This window comes from Staurois parvus, unplaced genomic scaffold (genome assembly GCF_062004578.1).
Source record: "Staurois parvus isolate SC_StPar_1 unplaced genomic scaffold, SC_StPar_1.0 ptg000048l, whole genome shotgun sequence".
NCBI lineage: Eukaryota > Metazoa > Chordata > Amphibia > Anura > Ranidae > Staurois > Staurois parvus.
In genome coordinates, this window is record NW_028317844.1 from 4,899,795 (window position 1) to 4,917,382 (window position 17,588).

Genomic DNA, 17,588 nt, shown 5'->3' on the forward strand with positions numbered 1-17,588 from the left:
CATCTGGCAGCACTCAGAGCTCACAGAGAAGCCCACTTAGTGATGGAGCCATAGGAAGACAGAGGATTTCTCTAAGCTAGACATTAAAAAAGTGATTGATAATATCTGCCAGCTTTTGTATTTTTAAAGGCCTCAGGAAACAGAGCAGGCTTTAGCACACTCGCCCAGGCTGCCTTTTTGGTGATTCTGCATTTTGGGAAGTCTAATGTTAATTATTAGCAATCAGTCTTTGGCAGAATTTATATACGATAGACCTTTTAAATCTACCAGCAGGGCAAGTTGTACAGTGTGGATAACCTGAGGATTACATGGGAACTAGGTTTAGGTAACTTTCTGAATTAATTGGCCTTAGAATCTCCCTGTAAAAACTCAGTGATTACACAAGATCTCCAAGTCTGATCAAACTAACCTGGAAGCTCATGACCATTCCTCCAAGAAGAAGAGCATTGTTCATTGTATCAATGGGTATAAACAGGTGACTCAAAAATAAAAGTGAAAACTAAAAGGATATCACAGTCCATAGAGGCGTTCTTTGGCTTCATAAAAGTACTGCAAGGTCATGAAGCTCCCAGGTGCTTTTGAATTATTAGAAAAGTAAGGCCAGGCTCACATCAGTGTGGTGTAGTGTTTCCATGTCACATTTTTATGCTCATTTTACATGTGTATTTAGGTGCGCTGCCATTAACAACTATTAGCATGTGCGGTTTATGGAAGACCATCAAAGATGCAGCATACAGGACTTTGGTGTGTTTGCATGAAAATTTGCGTTCTAATAAAGTTTAATGGAAGCACACCTAAAATGCATTTAAAAATATGAACTGGGCCTAACACCCTGTATCCCAAAAAAGATAAACATTCTAGTCTCTTCTATATGAGCTACAGTATAAATAAACAGAATATTCACCCCAGAAACCATGTGCATTCCCAAGCCCTCCATCTGTCTGTTAAGAGTTGCAAAAACCTTTTAATTACCCAAAATCACCCAAACCATACTCTCCGCTCCACGCACGACCTTCTACTCTCTAGCTCCATTGTCTTGTCCTCCCATGCTCATCTCCAGGCCTCCCCCATCCTCTGGAACTCTCTACCTCTGTTTATCATACTATTGCCTACTCTACTCACTTTTAGGCGATCTCTGAAAACCTATCTCTTCAGGGAAGCCTATCCTGCCTTCAGCTAATAATGGAATCTTCTCTTCCTCCTACCAGTCCATTCCCCACAGTTACTATCTTTTGTACCACTAGCCCCTCCCAGGGGCGGACTGACCATTTGGAAACTCGGGCACTGCCCGAGGGCCCGGGGTCAGTGGGAGGCCCCATGAGATGCCCCTGGTACCGTTTTCATAGGCTTTTTTGAGTTTGGGCAAGGACATAGGGGCCCCATAATCCCCTATTGCCCGGGGGCCCCATGAGTTGTCAGTCCCCCCTTGCCCCCCCCTGCTAGATTGTAAGCTCCAAGGAGCAGGGCCCTCCTAACCAAGGGCGGACTGACAACTCATAGTGCCCCCAGGCAATAAGGGATCATGGGGCCCCTGTGTCCTTGCCCAAACTAAAAAAAGCCTATGAAAAAGGTACCAAGGGCATCTCATGGGGCCCCCTACTGACCCTGGGCCCTCGGGCAGTGTCCGAGTTTCCAAATGGTCAGTCCGCCCCTGCTCCTAACCCTCTTGTATTGAACTGTATTGTTGCTGTATTGTCTCCATTTATATTGTAAAGCGCTGAGCAAACTGTTGGCTCTATATAAATCCTGTATAATAATAACCTTTTACTCCATTATAGGAAAGAGACTCCCTATTCAACAGCAAGACCTGCTAGTTGTAATAGCATGGCTAATATTAAATTAACCTGTTAGCACCAGCTGAATTCAACAAATATGAATGGGGTATTCAAAAATGAATTACACAGGTTTGTAAGTGTTTATCAAATGCCTGTGCTAATATCTTCATTTTCAATTTAAGAATTTTCTTTGTGACATCTTACCTATACGTATATCCCTATATGTTTTTATACAGTTATGAATCTCATCACAAATTACCATCATTGACATCCATGGGACAGCCATCCTCACAATCTTCCAAGTTTTACATGTTACAACCAATGTGACACCACTACAATATATGATAGCATCAGCATGTTCAGCATAGCCAGTCCTACATAGCCATCTAGTGGCTGTTTTAAAGAATACAGCAGAAACATATGTTTACTATATGTAAAGTATATATACAATACAGTTAGAACACAAAAAAATGAAAAAATATAAGCCTTGTGAGATCAGAGTCCTGCTATATTTATTTTACTTTTGTTTATTTTAGCAATTGCAACTGGGATATACAATTCCTAATTCCAAAAAAAGTTGGGACGCTGTGTAAAGTCTACAGAAAATCAGAATGCAACGATTTGCAAATCTCATAAACCAATATTTTATTCACCACAGAAAACATACGAGGTGTATCCAGAATATACAGAAAATGATGATCCTATGCTTGAGAAGGCTCTGTGAAAGGAGAAGCTGGCCAAAGTCACTTGGGGTGGGATGCCCTCGAACCCCTCGTATATCGCATTGTATTGTTACTGTACTGTCTCCCACTATAACATACAGCGCTGAGCAAACTATTGGAGCTATATAAATACTGTATAATAATAATAATAATGCCAGGTATACATTAGAACACTGACCAGTTGCATTCCAGCCCTGTCAGAGTTGAGACATTCTTTTTTTTGCAACACCCTGTTCAAGTGCCTCATATTATGAAAAATGCAAGCGAGTTTGAAACATGGACAGCTCCTTTGAATGTTTGATGTACGTTCACAGCAATAGATTCCAAATGCAAATACCACACTTAGAATCAACTCCAGACCTTTTACCTGATTAATTGATGAAGAAACAACGAAGGAGTAGCCCACACCTGGCCATGAAACAGCTTTTGATTTAATTGTCCAATTACTTTTCGTCCCTTAAAAAAGGGGGATGGCTACTCTTAAGAGCTGTAATTCCTAAACCCTTCCTCCAATTTGGATGTACATACCCTAAAATTAAATCTGAGAGTGTGAACTTTCAGCCCATATCCATTATATAGCTATAGCTTGAATATGTTTTGGTAAATATCTGAAAAAAAACTAAAATTGTGCTTGTGTCCAAATATATACAGACCTAACTATATGTTATGTCCACAGCGCCACCCTGATCCAAAACACTGGTAATATAATAAAAAAATCCAACCAGATTAGTCTAACATGATCTGCCCTCAATAAAGCCATGCTGGTTTTGGTCCAGCAAATTGTGCAGTGATCAATGATCCTTCTTTTCAGGATTGATTCCATTAACTTGACTACAACCATTGTTAAACTCAGTGGTCTGTAATTGCCAGGGCAGCGCAGTGGCTAAATGGTTAGCACTTCCGCCTGGCAGTACTAGGGTCATTGGTTCAAATCCCAACCACGGCACCACCTGCCTGGAGTTTGCATGTTCTCGCTGTGCCTGTGTGGGCTTCCTCCGGGTACTCCAGTTTCCTCCCACACTCCAAAGACATACTGGTAGGTTAATTGGATCCTGTCTAAATTGGCCATTGTATGTGTATGTATGAATGTGAGTTAGGGACCTTAGATTGTACACCCCTTGAGGGTTAGGGGCTGATGTGACTGTACAATATATATGTAAAGTGCTGCGTAAATTGATGGCGCTGTATAAGTACCTGAAAAAAATTATAAATAATTGCCAGATTCTACCTTGCTGCCCTTCTTTTGGATAGCTAAAATATTAGCTGTCTGCTAGTCATGGGGAACTTCTGTATGAAGAGATTGATTAAAAAGATCCATTAACCACTTGCCTACCAGGCACTTATACCCCCTTATTTACCAGGCCAATTTTCAGCTTTCAGCACTGCCGCACTTTGATTGACAATTGCGCGGTCATGCAACATTGTACCCATATGAAATATTTATCATTGTTTTCTCACAAATAGAGCTTCTTTTGGTGGTATTTAATCGCCACTGGGCACTTTACTTTTTGCGCTATAAATAAAAAAATTGCAAAAAATTTGAACAAAAAAAAAAAGTTTCTTTGTTTCTATTATAAAATTTTTCAAACAGATATTTTTTCTCCTTCACTGATGTGCGTTGATGAGGCAGCACTGATGAGCACTGATAGGCGGCACTGATGGGCACTGATAGGCAGCACTAAAGGGCACTGATAGGCAGCACTAATGAGGTGGCACGGATAGGCGGCACTGATAGACAGCACTAATGAGGTGTCACGGATAGGCGGCACTAATATGCAGCACTGATAGGCGGCACTGATAGGTGACACTAATGATGGGTACTGATAGACGGTACTGACTGGCATCACTGCTGGGCACTGACTGGCGGCACTGACTGGTGGCACTGACTGGCAGCACTGCTGGGCTGCACTGGTGGGTGGGCACAGGTGGGTGGCACTGGTGGGCACAGGTGGGTGGGCACAGGTGGGTGGCACTGCTGGGCACAGGTAGGTGGCACTTCTGGGCACAGGTGTGTGACACTGCAGAGTGGCACAGGTGGGTGCACTGCTGGGCACAGGTGGGTGATCTTCTGGGCACAGGTGGGCAGAGCTAGTGGGCGCACTGCTGGGCACAGGTGGGCGGAACTTGCGGGTGGCACTGCTGGGCACCGATCATCAGGGCACTGATCATCAGTGCCCTGATGATCGGTGCCGATCCCCGCTCTGACAACTGACGATTCTCGTCAGTACTTTCCTCACGATCTGAGAGCGTGAGGAAATTGCAGCCGAGAACCGGCACTTGCATTTCCCTCTGATCAGCGTGTCATTGGACACCGCTGATCACGTGGTAAAAGGCCGCTGTGATTTGCCTTTTACCACATCACGTGATCAGCTGTGTCCGTAGGACACAGCGATCACGGAGATCGCTGGGTGCGCGCCCCCTGGGGCGCGCAGGAGAGCGCGTTCTGGGAGGACGTCATATGACGTCCACTCAGAACTGGCCGGCCGCAGTGTAGCCGTCATTCGGCTATCTGCGGTCGGCAACTAGTTAATGGTCCAACAGCTATACCTCAAAGTTCTCTTAGAACTCTGGGATGAATACCATCAGGGCCCATTGCTTTATTAAACTTTAACCAAACCATTTCCTTTGCTACCTCTGTGTCCATAAATCCTAAAAAGGAACCATCATAACTAGAACCAATATGATTCTCCAACCTATTATTGTTAGTATAATTTATTTCCGAGAAGACTGAACAAAAGTAATTGTTTGCGTTTTGTTACATCCAGGTTTCCCTCAACAAGTGTTATGCCCAGTTATCATTTTAGTGATCCCATCGCAAGTCAATTGTTCATGCAATCGTGACTCAGGATTTGAACATGAGAAAAGTGTGTGCAAAACTTGATCCAAGGAATGTGTCACCTGATCAGAAGGAACATTGTCAACTAGTTTGCAAAGACCTGTTGGCCTGTTTGGAAAGAGAATAATTGAATTATTATGGCACCAAATAAAAATTGTGTTAGTGTCCAGAGAGAAGATAGTGAGATTGCCACCAACCTGTACGTGACGTCACTGGAACCCAGAAGTGACAGAATCACGTTTCGATGTATGTTTAGCCAGGCGGCATCATCAGGAAGAGATGATGCCGCTTGGTGAAACGTACGTTGAAGCGTGATTCCGTCACTTCCGGGTTCTGGTGATGTCACCTCTGGTTGAGTGAGAGCGAGGCTTGGAATGCACGTTGGCCATCTTTTTGGATCATTTAGCTGTACATTCTGGTGCCGTCCAATAAAGCATCTTTACATGTGAGTGTACATTTCTTCATTTTAAACCCAATATTACTAATAAATGCTACACTTAGAATGGCTTAATCTCTGGTTTATTTGAGTGTCTGGGTAACATTTTACCAAGAGCAAGGAGAGCCTGTTATAGAGCATTTATATATTGCTTGGTTTGGTGGCAATCTCACTATCTTCTCCCTGGATGTCATACCCTGTGGTGTGCTGATGATTAAGAGGAATATCATAGGACAACTAGAGGCTGATTTTTTATCACATCTTTCCAAAAAGCGCTTCTGACCACCATAATTGGGGTCAAACAGGTTCGGTGAGTGAGCAATTCACTTATTTGTGTGAGTATGTGGTGGAGACACAAGGACTTATGTTTTTTGGCACTGCGTCGCAATGAGACTGTCACAATTGGTTGCTACTATGTGTATCACAGTAATGCATTCACTCTGATATTGGCTGGCAACAAAGTCATAAATTTTGTCGCTGGCACAAAAAGAACCTGTTTAATATTTTTTGAGAATTTGTTAATTTTTTTAGAATTGTTTGTGAAATATGTGTTATTTGTACTAAGCTTTATAATCATAGCGCCTATTTTTTTTGTTTGGAAACAGAGCCTGATTTTTTTTAAGTCATGCGATCACAGGAGATGAATCCTGGGTGTTTGAGTACGATCCCAAAACAAAGAAACAAAGTTCAGAATGGCACACCCACGCCACCTTACCCTAAGAAAGCTTGAATAAGCAAATCAACAGTCAAATCAATGGTCATTGTTTTATTTTTAATTCACGTGGAATTGTCCATAAGGAATTTGTACCTACTGGTCAAACTGTGAATCAAACATTTCACCTGGAAGTTCTTGGTTGCTTGAGACAGAGTTTTTTGTGGTTGTCCTGAGATCGGCTCAACTTGGATCCTTCATCACAACACACCAAATCACAAGCTTTGGCTGTCAATGTTTTTGGCTGAAAAACACATAATGTGGCTTCCCCATCCACCCTACAGCCCTGACTTGGCTCCTTGAGACTTTTTCATATCCCCAAAGATGAAGAAGGATTTGAAGCGACACTATTTTGGTAGTGTGGATAATGTCCAAAGAGCCACTATGAAGGCTCTAAAGGCCATCCTACTTGAAGACTTCCAGGGATGCTATGAAGAATCACTGGGAGCTTTGTGTACACTCACAAGGTGCATACTTTGAAGGTGACAATGTTCAATTGTATTTTTTTTAAAATATCATTCTAGTTACTTTCTGGACACATCTCATATCATGTTTAAGCTGAGAAAATGTACCTTTTTAAAAAAAAAGATAAGGTAGTTTGTAAATTGATAGCAGCAACATGTCTAAAAAAAGTTTGAAACAGTGCAACAAAAATCTGGCAAAGTGCAACCCCAATTCCCCAAAAAAAATTGGGACAGGGCCATGTTTACCACAATGTAGCTTCCTCTCTTCTTTTAACATCACTCTGTGTAATGTACATGTAAGATTTATTGTAACGAACATGTAAGATTTGAGTGGAAATATGGTATCATAGCCATGACAGGTTGAGTAGATTAGATTATGTCAGGCCCTTTCATTACAAAGGTGTGTGTAGGAACAGTCTGGTCATTAAGGATGTACATTGAGCCCCCTGGGCAGTGGGGAAATTAGTAGAAGATACAGACAAATGGTCTGGGGTCAGATGTGTATGTATACACAATTCCTCAGTGGGCCTTACAGACCCAATCATCATTTAGCATTAATTAGTCTACAGCCAGGTTCCTGGAGGTGACAACTTTTGTGTGTCAATCAGGTTATCACCTTCTGGGAAAGTCAGTGACAGCAGACAGACTGTCTGCCTTTTGTAGAAAGTTCTATAAGTAATATTCACATCAAAGAAGTATGTTTAATCTCTTATAAAAGCCAAAATATTAGTTGGAGAGAGATGGAAATGCTTCCTTTGTGCAGGCCATTCTGAATGCTACATTTACATATAAGAATCATATTTGTGGCTTGGGGAGGAAGCCAGGGAAATGCATGGAATGGTTAGATGACGCGGGGGTGCGACAGTCGGATGGTGTTTGGTACTGTTGCGATCGGGCTGACACACTGGTGTCAGAAATCCAATCCCCGACTTGATGTTCAGGCCAGTCTCGGCCCAATTGAACTTGGGCAGGTCCATACACAGTACCTCTTGTGGGCAGGTCAGGACCACCTCCCCCAGAGTCAATTGGCCGAAGACTAATATCCCGCCCATGTCCAAATCGCCATAAATTGAGCGCATGGACATTTGGACAGGGTGATTCGTACGGAGCTGGTTCGATTGACTAGCGGATTGCCAAGTTTCTGGCTTGCTCCAGCCGCAGGGTAAAGTGTTATTCTGTCTTTTTATTCCCTTTTATTTTAAAGTAATTAGTCATTTGTGTGTCTTCTTATATCTTTTGTATTTGCTGTAACCTTTTATCTTTTGTACATATTTTATGCACTGCCCACTTTGGGAAATTAAATCTTAAAATTAATTAGTGACTTCTGTGTATTTAAGCACGTGCTCATATCTTCGGAGAGACTAGATCAGAGAGATTAGATTGTATTGTATTTTAGTGCCTTTAAAACGCTCGGTTAAGCTCATTGCCAATCTGTATGCAACTGCACTGTGAGTGGGCAGATTGCACGCAGATTGCAAAGGTAACAGATCTGCCAGACGGAGATCTGTGTGTGTGTGTGGTGTCTCAACAGACCGTTCTGCGGATAAACTGTTGGGTGGTGGCAGGCTACCTTTGTGGTGCGTCTGGTGTGGGGGTGTGTGGACAGTGGAAGGGTTATCAACACCGGGGTTCAAGCTAGGATAGCTGAAGGGACCTTTAGAAGGGTGTGTGATTACTAAGCTGGTCCTCAACTCTAATCAGGGCACCAGGTTGTATGTAAGATCGTATCTGCCAGTGTGTGGTCGACCAGCTGGATTGGAGTGGAGTCTCCATCTGGTGGTGGCCAGAGGTAGTGCGGGCTGTGAAAAGGTATCACGGCTGATCTTATATACGGTTTGAGATATTCAAGTGTAAATCCCTTTATTCCCCCTCTTTACCACCCTGTCTCGGCCGCACGCGTGCGTCACGGTTAGCTAGTCGCTGTGGGCGTGGCGTGTGGCGGACACGTGACAGGGTGATCATTTTTAAGTGAATCCTTGACAGTTGGCGGCAGCGTGCGGGATCTGCTTAGTACATTAGTGCGTGGTTTATTCATTTAACCCATGTACTAAAGGTTAGAAGCTCGGTGGAAGTGACTGACCTACAGAAGCTCACTCAGTGCATAATTTTTGTTTTGTAGAAGACATACTTGGCTATTTGCTCCCCCCCTTTCTTTGTTTTTCTTTTCTATCTTTTATTTTGGCAAAATGGCTGAGACAGTAATCAGCTACAAGAAGCAAAGTCGAGATGACCTGATGAATCTGTGCGAGATCAGAGGTATCCCGACCACAAGGGACCAGACAAAGGAGCAGATGATACATGCCCTGGTCGAGAAAGACGGGGAGGAGCGAGACTTGGATGTGGAGCCACAGGATGTGGAACAGCCACTTTCTCCGTCACTGGATGTGGATCGTGGTGACATCCGAGAGGGCCAACTGGAAGCCCATTCGTTGTCCCTGCGGGATGATCTACAGCTGCTGGGCCCAGTCAGTGAAGCATTACGCATCAAGTTCATTTTGGAGCGCCGGGAAGCAGAGGACAGGCGGGCAGAGCGGGAGGACAGACGAAAAGATCGGGAAGCACAATGGCGACATGAACTGGAGCTAGAAAAACTCCGGATGCAGCAGAACAGGTCTGCTGGTAACACTGAGTCCAGGGAAGAACGGATACACAGAGTTTCCCTGGACAAATTCCCCACCATGGACGTGGATGGTGATATGGACACTTTTTTACAAGGGTTTGAGAGGACTTGTCGTCAATACCTCCTGCCCAAGGAGCAATGGGCACAGTACCTTATCCCAGGCCTGAAAGGCAAGGCCCTGGATGTGCTTCTGAGTCTTCCAGAGGGCCAAGAAAGGGACTATGAGACTCTTAAACAGGCCATTGTTAAACGGTACCAGCTCACGCCAGAGGTGTACCGCAAGCGTTTCAGGACATTGCATCGAGGTCCTAATGACAGCTACACAGACCTCGTCTGCAGTCAGCGCACTGCTTTCCAGCAATGGCTAAAGGGACTGTCTGTAAGCACCTTTGACGCCCTCCAGGAACTCATGATTAAGGACCAGTTCCTACAGACATGTCCTTTTGAGGTCAGGCAGTTTATACTTGACCGAGATCCCAAGACAGTGGATCAAGCAGCAGAAATAGCTGACTCCTATGCGGCTAACAGAATGCCTGTCACCCGGAGGACTACTGAACCCAGCTGGAAGGGAGGAAAGGCAACCGGCCGCTCTTCTCCGGACATCCAGAAGACCAAGGCATCCAGACTTTTAGGAGCCGCCCCAACAACTGTGGATACCCGGAGATGTTTTTGGTGCCACCGGATAGGTCATCTCAGTGTATCCTGCCCTGAGAAAAAGAAGGCTGTCCCACCTTCTACCAAGACAACCCGCCTGGAGTCTACTGTTTTGTGTGTTTCCAGGAATGCAAGAGGGCTCGCCGATAACCTGCAGCCTGTAACTGTGGGTGGCAGAGTTACCACTGGCCTGAGAGACAGCGGAGCGGAGGTGACTTTAGTGCATCCAGAACTGGTGAGCCCTGAGGATCTTATTCCTGGTAAGACCATGACTGTGAAAGGTGTTGGGGGCATCAACCCAGCGGTCCCCACGGCCTGTGTTTATTTAGACTGGGGAGCTGGGAGAGGAATGAGAGAAGTGGGAGTAACCGATGCCATTCCCACTAGTGTATTATTGGGTACTGACCTGGGGCGGTTGGTAGCCCATTATGAGCCATATCAAGCACCTCTAGAACCTACATCGCCACCTGAGGCCCTGGACTCGTGTAAAGTTCTGTTTAAAGACTCCATGAACACTGGGGATTCTGGGGAGGGTCAGGGGGTGAAGGACTGTGTACCAGGGCCTGGCTCTAGTGGATGTCTGGAGTCCAGGCCTGAAGAAGAGTTTAAAATCATAGAGGACTTTGCAACTAATAATGTTTTATGTGATGCCAAATGTAATGACATGTCCAAGGCAGACTTTCCCTCTGCTGCAGTGGTGACTCGGGGTGCCCACCAGGTGGCCCTGGACCAGTCATTGCCCACTGCTGCGGAGGAACTGTCTGTGGAAGGGCCCAATCTAGCTGGGTCGGACCCTTGTGAACCTGGCCCAGAGGGCCTAAGGTCTCCTCAGACTGTCATCTCCCTGGCAACTGTAGCAGGTAGCGCAGAGTTCTCTGAGGCTGTTAGAACTGATAGCAGCCTGAAGGAACTCAGGGGCCTGGCTGACAGGCCACCAGCTGAGGGTGACAAGGTATGCATATACTGGGAACAGGGCAGGCTATACAGAGAGGCCATTCCTTCGGAGCCAACTGACGAAAGCATAGCAGAGCGGCAGTTGGTTGTACCCCACAAGTACCGGGAGCAGTTGTTGCAAATAGCTCATGAAATTCCTCTCTCCGGGCACTTGGGGGTTCAAAAAACTAAGGCCCGTCTTGCACACAGCTTCTACTGGCCACACATGGGCACCGACATTGCTAATTATTGCCGGTCCTGTGTTGCGTGCCAGCGTGTCGGCAAGGCAGGAGACACAAGCAAAGCCCCTCTGAAGCCCTTGCCCATTATTGAGGAGCCCTTCCAAAGGGTGGCAGTAGACATTATAGGGCCTTTAGCCATACCCAGCAGTTCAGGGAAACGGTACATACTTACTGTAGTAGACTATGCTACCCGGTACCCAGAGGCGATAGCCCTGAGCTCCACTCGGGCAGACAAGGTTGCGGACGCACTGCTGAGCATTTTTAGCCGAGTTGGTTTTCCCCGGGAAATGCTCACTGATCACGGCACACAGTTCATGTCTCGCTTGATGGAATGTCTCTGTGAGAAGATGCAGGTGGAGCATATTGTGGCCAGTCCCTACCACCCGCAGACAAACGGGCTGTGTGAGCGATTCAATGGCACTTTAAAACAGATGCTTAAAGTGTTTGTGGAATCGCAGGGAAGGGACTGGGAAAGGTATCTACCCCACCTTCTCTTCGCCTACCGTGAGGTGCCCCAGGCGTCCACAGGATTCTCCCCCTTTGAGCTCCTATATGGGAGAAGGGTCCGCGGACCCCTTGATCTCATTCGGGAGGCCTGGGAGGGGCAGAATATCAGTCCAGAAGTCTCAGTGGTAGAATATGTACTCAAACTGCGGGAGAAACTAGACACTCTGATGGGCTTGGTGCGGGAAAATCTTACGCAGGCCCAAGCCACTCAGAAACAATGGTACGACCAGACTGCCCGGGAGAGGGTGTATGAGGTAGGCCAAAAGGTTTGGGTATTGGTCCCCCTGCGGCAGAACAAGCTGCAAGCTGCCTGGGAGGGGCCCTATACCATACATGGGAAGAGGGGTGATGTGACCTATGTGGTATCCCTTGATGACCGTGGTAAACGGCTCAAAGTGTACCATGTGAACATGATGAAGGCGCACCATGACAGATCAGCCTGCGCTCTCCCAGTCTGTAGCCTGTTACCAGAGAGTGAGGCCGAGCCATTAGTGGATCTCCTGGCGGCCACCAAGGAGCCAGACTCCCTTGGGGAGTTGCAAATCAACCCCCAACTGACGGCGGGGCAACAAACGGGGCTGTCTGGGGTGCTGGAGCCCCATCAGGATACCTTCACCTCCCGGCCTGGCCTAACCTTTCTAGCTGTCCACCATGTGGACACAGGGAGCCAGAAGCCTATTAGACAGGCAGCGTATAGGGTCTCCCTGGAGGTTCAAGTAGACATTAAAAGGGAGATCGATGAAATGCTAGCACTAGGTGTGATACGGAAGTCCCAGAGTGCATGGGCATCCCCTGTAGTGCTGGTGCCCAAACGAGACCAGACAACAAGGTTTTGCGTGGACTATCGAAGACTGAATGCGATTACAGTCTTTGATGCGTACCCAATGCCCCGGGTCGATGAGTTGTTAGATAAGCTGGCCAGCGCCCGCTATCTGACAATTATGGACCTAAGTAGAGGATACTGGCAGATCCCTCTGACCGCTGAGGCTCGGGAGAGATCTGCCTTTATCACCCCCTTTGGCCTCTTTGAGTTTAACGTTATGCCATTCGGGATGAAGAATGCCCCTGCCACCTTCCAAAGGGTCGTGAATGGTCTGCTGGAGGGGATGGAACACTGCGCTGTGGCCTATCTAGACGACATTGCAGTGTTCAGCGAAACCTGGGAGGAACACTTAGCACACCTAACACAAGTTTTGGAGAAGATCACCACAGCCGGCCTGACAATTAAGCCCAACAAATGCCAGGTCGGCATGACCAAGGTACAGTACCTGGGACATATAGTGGGGGGAGGCATGGTTCAGCCTGAAACTGGGAAGGTAGACGCCATCATCTCCTGGCCCACCCCCCAGACCAAGAAGCAGGTCATGTCCTTCCTGGGGACGGCAGGGTACTATCGGAAGTTTGTTCCGAACTACAGTGCCCTGGCCAAGCCCTTGACGGATTTGACCAAGAAAAAGCTACCGAAACAGGTTCACTGGACAGCAGACTGCGAACAAGCATTTGCAGCCCTTAAACATGCTCTGGCCTGTGCTCCTGTGCTGCAGGCCCCGGACTTCCGCCGCAGGTTTGTGGTCCAGACTGATGCCTCGGCCTATGGCCTAGGCGCCGTACTAAGCCAGGTAAACCCAGCTGGGGAGGAGCACCCTGTTTTGTACCTCAGCCGGAAGCTGCTGCCCAGAGAGGTGGCCTATGCCACCATAGAGAAGGAGTGCTTGGCAATTGTTTGGGCCTTACAAAAGCTGCAGCACTATCTCTATGGTCGTGAATTCACGGTGATCACTGACCACAACCCTCTAAGCTGGTTGCATAGAGTAGCTGGGGACAATGGGAAATTGTTACGCTGGAGCCTAGTTCTGCAGCAATACAACTTCACCATTCAGCACAAGAAAGGAAGCAATCATGGAAATGCGGATGGTCTGTCCCGTCAGGCGGAACCTTCCATGTAGCCGCGTTAGCCGACCCGTTTAGGCTCAGCTATGCGTCATCTGGAGGAGGGGAGATGTAATGTACATGTAAGATTTATTGTAACGAACATGTAAGATTTGAGTGGAAATATGGTATCATAGCCATGACAGGTTGAGTAGATTAGATTATGTCAGGCCCTTTCATTACAAAGGTGTGTGTAGGAACAGTCTGGTCATTAAGGATGTACATTGAGCCCCCTGGGCAGTGGGGAAATTAGTAGAAGATACAGACAAATGGTCTGGGGTCAGATGTGTATGTATACACAATTCCTCAGTGGGCCTTACAGACCCAATCATCATTTAGCATTAATTAGTCTACAGCCAGGTTCCTGGAGGTGACAACTTTTGTGTGTCAATCAGGTTATCACCTTCTGGGAAAGTCAGTGACAGCAGACAGACTGTCTGCCTTTTGTAGAAAGTTCTATAAGTAATATTCACATCAAAGAAGTATGTTTAATCTCTTATAAAAGCCAAAATATTAGTTGGAGAGAGATGGAAATGCTTCCTTTGTGCAGGCCATTCTGAATGCTACATTTACATATAAGAATCATATTTGTGGCTTGGGGAGGAAGCCAGGGAAATGCATGGAATGGTTAGATGACGCGGGGGTGCGACAGTCGGATGGTGTTTGGTACTGTTGCGATCGGGCTGACACACTGGTGTCAGAAATCCAATCCCCGACTTGATGTTCAGGCCAGTCTCGGCCCAATTGAACTTGGGCAGGTCCATACACAGTACCTCTTGTGGGCAGGTCAGGACCACCTCCCCCAGAGTCAATTGGCCGAAGACTAATATCCCGCCCATGTCCAAATCGCCATAAATTGAGCGCATGGACATTTGGACAGGGTGATTCGTACGGAGCTGGTTCGATTGACTAGCGGATTGCCAAGTTTCTGGCTTGCTCCAGCCGCAGGGTAAAGTGTTATTCTGTCTTTTTATTCCCTTTTATTTTAAAGTAATTAGTCATTTGTGTGTCTTCTTATATCTTTTGTATTTGCTGTAACCTTTTATCTTTTGTACATATTTTATGCACTGCCCACTTTGGGAAATTAAATCTTAAAATTAATTAGTGACTTCTGTGTATTTAAGCACGTGCTCATATCTTCGGAGAGACTAGATCAGAGAGATTAGATTGTATTGTATTTTAGTGCCTTTAAAACGCTCGGTTAAGCTCATTGCCAATCTGTATGCAACTGCACTGTGAGTGGGCAGATTGCACGCAGATTGCAAAGGTAACAGATCTGCCAGACGGAGATCTGTGTGTGTGTGTGGTGTCTCAACAGACCGTTCTGCGGATAAACTGTTGGGTGGTGGCAGGCTACCTTTGTGGTGCGTCTGGTGTGGGGGTGTGTGGACAGTGGAAGGGTTATCAACACCGGGGTTCAAGCTAGGATAGCTGAAGGGACCTTTAGAAGGGTGTGTGATTACTAAGCTGGTCCTCAACTCTAATCAGGGCACCAGGTTGTATGTAAGATCGTATCTGCCAGTGTGTGGTCGACCAGCTGGATTGGAGTGGAGTCTCCATCTGGTGGTGGCCAGAGGTAGTGCGGGCTGTGAAAAGGTATCACGGCTGATCTTATATACGGTTTGAGATATTCAAGTGTAAATCCCTTTATTCCCCCTCTTTACCACCCTGTCTCGGCCGCACGCGTGCGTCACGGTTAGCTAGTCGCTGTGGGCGTGGCGTGTGGCGGACACGTGACAGGGTGATCATTTTTAAGTGAATCCTTGACACTCTGTAACTATCTGGAAACTGAGGGGACCAGTTTCTGGGGTTTCGGGAGAGAAAAGTTGTCCCATTCTTGCTTGAGCATATGCTGCACTGAAACCTGGATATATCTTTTGGAATTGATGGTGTCTTTCCAAATGTGTAAGCTGCCCTTTCTATACGCACTAATGCACCCCCATACTATCAGCGATGTAGGCTTTTGAGTGCTGAGAAAAGCCGAAAGGTCCCCCTCCTCTTTAGTCCAGAGGACGCAGCACCCATGGTTGCCAAAAAGAATGTGAAATTTTGATTTGTCTGACCACAGAACAGTTTTCCACTTTGCAACAGACCATTTTAAACAAGCTGGGCCCAGAGAACACAATGGTGTTTCCAGATCATGTTTGGATATGGCTTCTTCTTTACGTGATGGCATGGCGAACTGCGTTCACAGACTGTGATTTATGGAAGTATTCCCTAGGCCATGCAGTGATGTCCATCACAGAATCATGCCTGTTTTTAATGCAGTGCCGTTTGAGTGCCCGAACATCCAATATTGTGGTATGGCGTTGTCCCTTGCATTGACCTTTCTCTAGATTCTCTGAATCTTTTGATATTATGTGCTGTACATGATGATATATTTTAAGTCTTTGCAATTTTATGTTGAAGAACATTACTCTGAAATTATTTGACAATCTGTAGGTGCAGCTTTTCACAGAATGGTGAAACCATGCCCATCTTTATTTCTGAAACACGCTGGGGGAGAATTACTAAAATTGGAGGTTTTAGTCAGGTTTTTTTTGTCAAAGGTTAATTGAACAAGCTGAAGTTAGGAGCTGATTGGCTACCATGCACATCTGCACCAGATTTTGCACTCTCTAGTTTTAGTAAGCTTTGACGACAAAAAAAAATGGAAGCTGATTAGTTTCTGTGCAGAGCTGCACCAGATTTGGCACTCTCCAGTTTTAGTAAATCAACCCCTATGGGCTTATGAAAGTTGCAAAAAAATTGCATTCTGTTTTTATGTAGATTTTACACAATGTCCCAACTTTGGAATTGGGATTGTATTTTAATACAGTAATTTCCAAAATGTGGATGCTGGAACCTGAAAATGTCAGGTCTGGAACATGGTTTAAATCACTAATGCTTCCACTCATGTCTATCCATTGTCACTGGCATTTCCTGTGGTGTATGCTCATTTGAGTGACAGCTGCTATTTTTTTTATGTTAACCTCTTTTTTAAGCATTAATGTTTTGCAGCAAAAAATCATTTATCTCTGATTTTTTACTATTTGTGGAAAATCTTTACTTTAAAAAAAACACATAAAACACTGGTGCCACAGGCCACCGTGAGTTTTCTAAAAGCAGAGTAAAGTAGCAGTTTTCTTTCAAACACTCTCTCTGTCTCGCTATGTTAAGCCCTCTATTAAAGCAAGCAGGGATTTGACTCATTGGGGTTAATTTATTAAAGAAATAGATTGTTCACTTAGTTTAATGAACACTTTTTAAACCCAACCATTTGCAAATTAAATAAACAACAGGAATTCTGCTTGAAAATGAGTTGATGATTGAGGGTAATACCCTTATTTGATTATTTGTTATTATTATTATTTTATTTGATTGAGGGTTTCACCTTATTTACTAAGCCAACCAATTCCATTTCTGTGCTCCTTTTGGTAAATCAACCGTATTCATCTCAGTATGTAAGCTTCTACTTGAGCTTTTGAAAAATGGGCCTTTGTCTAGCAGAGATGTAAAGAGTCAAAAAACATTTCAATAGAAGCCAAGAGCTTCACCTATTGGCTGGTTATAAAAATTCAAAACACACACAGTATTTCATGTTTAAAAACTATATACAGTATCTGGATTGTCCACTGAAGGTTTTTCAAGCCTTTGTATACAGCTCTAAAATGTATTAGATGTTAAAAAAAACAAGAAAGAAATTCAATAAAGCTGCTGTGTCGCACTTTTGTTTCTGACAGCGATTCGGGCACCAAATTTGGATAGTTCTAAAGTGT

At 45.4% G+C, this 17,588-nt stretch overlaps 1 protein-coding gene across 1 annotated transcript; it reads left to right on the forward strand.

The window, feature by feature from the left end:
* Positions 1-7,237: 7,237 nt before the first annotated feature.
* On the forward strand, positions 7,238-14,931 carry LOC149470315 (uncharacterized). Its single transcript, XM_089664822.1, has one exon. It carries the CDS (start codon positions 9,132-9,134, stop codon positions 13,845-13,847), a length of 4,716 nt encoding a protein of 1,571 aa, XP_089520948.1. The 5' UTR covers positions 7,238-9,131; the 3' UTR covers positions 13,848-14,931.
* The last annotated feature ends 2,657 nt before the right edge of the window (positions 14,932-17,588 follow it).